This window comes from Salvia hispanica, chromosome 2, assembly GCF_029641045.1.
Source record: "Salvia hispanica isolate PSC_SH4W2 chromosome 2, Shi_PSC_v1, whole genome shotgun sequence".
NCBI classification, from domain to species: Eukaryota; Viridiplantae; Streptophyta; class Magnoliopsida; order Lamiales; family Lamiaceae; genus Salvia; species Salvia hispanica.
Genome location: NC_142693.1, coordinates 21,785,973 through 21,789,835, shown reverse-complemented (window position 1 = coordinate 21,789,835; position 3,863 = coordinate 21,785,973). Strand labels below are relative to the sequence as shown.

General features: G+C 34.8%; 1 protein-coding gene across 1 annotated transcript; it reads right to left on the bottom strand.

Annotated features, from left to right (window-relative positions):
- Nucleotides 1–575: 575 nt before the first annotated feature.
- On the bottom strand, nt 576–3,011 carry LOC148931794 (protein FAR1-RELATED SEQUENCE 5-like). Its single transcript, XM_089064897.1, has 3 exons — nt 2,611–3,011; nt 1,477–1,995; nt 576–1,101 (listed from the first exon to the last, which is right to left on the bottom strand). The coding sequence occupies exons 1-3, from the start codon at nt 3,009–3,011 to the stop codon at nt 576–578; spliced, it is 1,446 nt and encodes a 481-aa protein (XP_088921023.1).
- Between the last annotated feature and the right edge of the window lie 852 nt (nt 3,012–3,863).

The following is a 3,863-nucleotide window of genomic DNA, read 5'->3' as shown; positions in this document are numbered from 1 at the left end:
TTATTATAGAGTTAGAGTGAAGTATCTGTCGTCCATGCTTAACGTGCTTTGTTTTTCCATTTCAGTGAGATAAAACATGTTTAGAGTGAAGTATTCCAGTGTTAGAGTGAAGTGTCTATCATCTATGCTTAAAGTGCTCTTTTTATCATTTCAGTGAAGTAAAACATGGTTAGAGTGAAGTAAAACATGGTTAGAGTGAAGTATCTGTCATCTATGCTTGCAGTGCTTTTTTTTTCCATTTTAGTGAAGTAAAACATGGTTAGACTGAAGTATTCTAGTGTTAGAGTGAAGTGTCTGTTTATCCATCACTGTACTCTAAATATACTTCACTGATATGGAAAAAAGTACACGATAATCAATATTACTTCACTATAAATGAACCAAAACATGTAATAAGCGAACTAAAGACTTGTAAGCAGTAAAACGAACACATATAAAAGTGAATTTATTCGCAATTGAGCTTAACATAAAAACCAAGTTTGCATTGAGATAAAAATCACTCAAAAGTGTAATAAAAATGAGTCATTAGTGCTCTAAAAAGGCTACAAAGTGAACTGTTTCTTTCCAAATCCTCACTACCTCTGTTTTGTCTTCTCATTCACCTTTTTGCAGTTCTTCGAATCATGGTGTCCAATCACATGACAATTTCCACACTTTCGGCCTGGTTTCATTGCTAACTTCATTGCCGACTCCTTCTTCGATTTCCTCCTACTTCCACTTCCCCTTGTACTGACAACATTAGGAGGATGAACTTCAATAATGTTTGGAACTTGTGAGCCATAGAAATTCTCAATCAATGCTCTTTTCTCTGTCGAAGACAGAACAACACTTCCGAAAAGCTGCTTCTTACCTTCTTCAATAATTGCAGTAAATGCATTGATTTGGTCAATGTTCCCTTCAATACTTTGTGCTATTTCAAAGAATAATGCATACAAGTTTTTAAATGAAATCTTCTTCTCGTCCACAACAGAGAGTATTTCTTCATCATCACAAAAACCTCCATGTATTGGCTTCACAAACTGTGACTTCAACCATCTCCATCCACGCAAATTCTCGGGTATCAACTTAACAAACTTATATTTCAACACACAAAATATATGGCTGCACAATAGACCAAGTCTCTCAAACTATTTACATCCACACAAATAGGTGTCATCGCCAATGGAGTAAGTCATTGTCCATGAGTTTGAATCCTTGTCAGTTATGTTATATACTTCATTCTCTCTATTGGTAGACATTCCTAGAGTTGAACAAGACAAAGAGAAACATGCATAAACTATCTCCTCTTGAATTGCATTAAAAGCACTACCACTATATATCGTTAATGCATGTTTCTCGATTTCCAATTCTGTTCCCAATATAGGCACTTTTGTTGAATCATAGTATTCAAGCTTTGCGTTATTACTTCTTTGAGCCTCCAAAGCATGGTTATAGTTCATATAAAATATCATAAGGTTAGCCCGACACTTTGAGTACCTTTTAAAGAAGCTATTCTGTGATTCGGACAAAGATGTTGTCTTTATCAACGAGCTCATCGGAAAATCACGGAAAAAGGCTGGAACCCAAAACTTTCTAGATGCAAACATTGATGAAAACCAGTCATTATTGGCCAGCCCATATCTTTCCATTATAGCATGCCAAGATTCTTCAAATGCATCAGGCTCTATCAACTCCGACCAAACACATGCATTCAATTCGTTCTTTAGTTCTTCACTACCAAGCATGTTCTTTGGCAATTTGTCAGCAACTTTATTCATTATATGACACATGCACCACCTGTGTCTCGTACTAAGAAGAACCTCTGCAATAGCAACTTTCATTCCTAAGTCTTGGTCGGTTACGATTAGCTTCGGAGCCACACCCATACATTTCACAAATTGTTTAAATAACCATGAAAAGGAGACGGCATTTTCCTTGGACAAAAGGCCAGCAGCAAATATCACAGGGCGACCATGATTATCCTTGCCCGTAAAAGGAGCAAATATCATGCAGTACCTACATGTTAAAATCACTATAAGACATGAAGAATATACTTTAATCACAGACACTTCACTCTAACACTGGAATACTTCACTGTAAGCAAGTTTTACTTCACTGAAATGGAAAAACAAAGTACTATAAGCATGGATGACCGACACTTCACTCTAACTCTAGTATACTTCATTCTAAGCATGTTTTAATTCACTGAAATGATAAAATAGTGCACATAAGCATAGATGACAGAGACTTCACTCTAACACTTGAATACTTCACTCTAAGCAAGTTTTACTTCACTGAAATGGAAAAACAAAGCAATACAAGCATGCTCAATACACTTCACTGTAAGCAAATATTGTAGTTCACTAAATGCTTAATATACTTCACTAAAATGAATAAAAACAGTACAATATAAGCAATGATCAATATACTTCACTGTAAGCTTATTGTAGTTCACTAAATGCTCAATATACTTCACTAAAATGAAAAACAATACACTATAAGCATGCGGAAATAAACATCGTTGTAATCATATACTAGTTCACTATATGAATAATATATTTCACTATATGCTCAATATACTTCACTGAATATAAACTATAAGGCATGTGAATGTAATTAGTGTGCACGTACCTATTTGTTGAGTATGTCGTATCAAAAGAAACAATATCACCATACAAATGATAATTTCTCTTGGCAGTTGGATCACACCAAAACAAACGTGTCAGTCTATCCTTTGAGTTGACCTCAAATTCATATGTAAATGCTCCACAAATTTCCTTTTTCCTGCGCATCTCATTTAATAGCATTTGTGCATCAGCTCCGTCCACGTATGCTCTAAGGTCGCGTCTGTAGTTGCGTACTTCTAAAACAGTGCACCCTACATAATCTAATCCACCAAGTACTTCCTTGAGTAAGCTAAAACTTAAAGTTGGACCGATATTTGCATTAGCGCAATCAAGTATGAATTTCTGATGGACTAAATCCAAATTGCGGTTCAACTTCATAAAACGCTTATGGCGTTCCTCAACCATCTCGTGATTATGTTCTTCAACAGAACTTTGTATAACATAACCAAAACCCATAAAAAAACTTCCAAGACACTTTAGCATTACAAAAGCACTTAATAGAAGAACGCTTGCGTTTCACCTGATATTGTTCATTCTTTCTTTGCTTTGTACCTTCTCGGCTACACACCACATAAATCCAAGTAATGAAATCTTTTTCCTTTTTCGATCCCTTTTTACGAGTGTCAAACCCAACATATCGAGCATAATTATTGTAGAAGTCCAATGCACGATCAAGGGTCATGAAACTTTGTCCAATTTTTGGTTTCAAATCATCGGGGCATTTTGGTACATAAACCACTGTAAGAATAATATAATTCACTGTGAGCAAAAATATATTTCACTGTGAGCAAAAATATACTTCACTCTAACCATGTTTTACTTCACTGAAATGGAAAAACAGAGCACTACAAGCATAGATGACAGACACTTCACTCTAACCATGGAATACTTCACTCTAACCATGTTTTACTTCACTGAAATGGAAAAACAGAGCACTACAAGCATAGATGACAGATACTTCACTCTAACCATGGAATACTTCACTCTAACCATGTTTTACTTCACTCTAACCATGAATCACAAATACTTTACGCTAACACTGGAATATTTCACTTTAATTATATTTTACTTCACTGTAATGCATAATATACTTCACTAAAATGAAAATAATTCACTAAATGCATAATATACTTCAATACAAACAATATTTACTTCAATATAAAGCATATTTACTACACTACAACTCATATTGAGCATATTTACTTCATTGTTCGTCACATATAGTTCACTCTAACGTTTTTTCACATCATACACAAT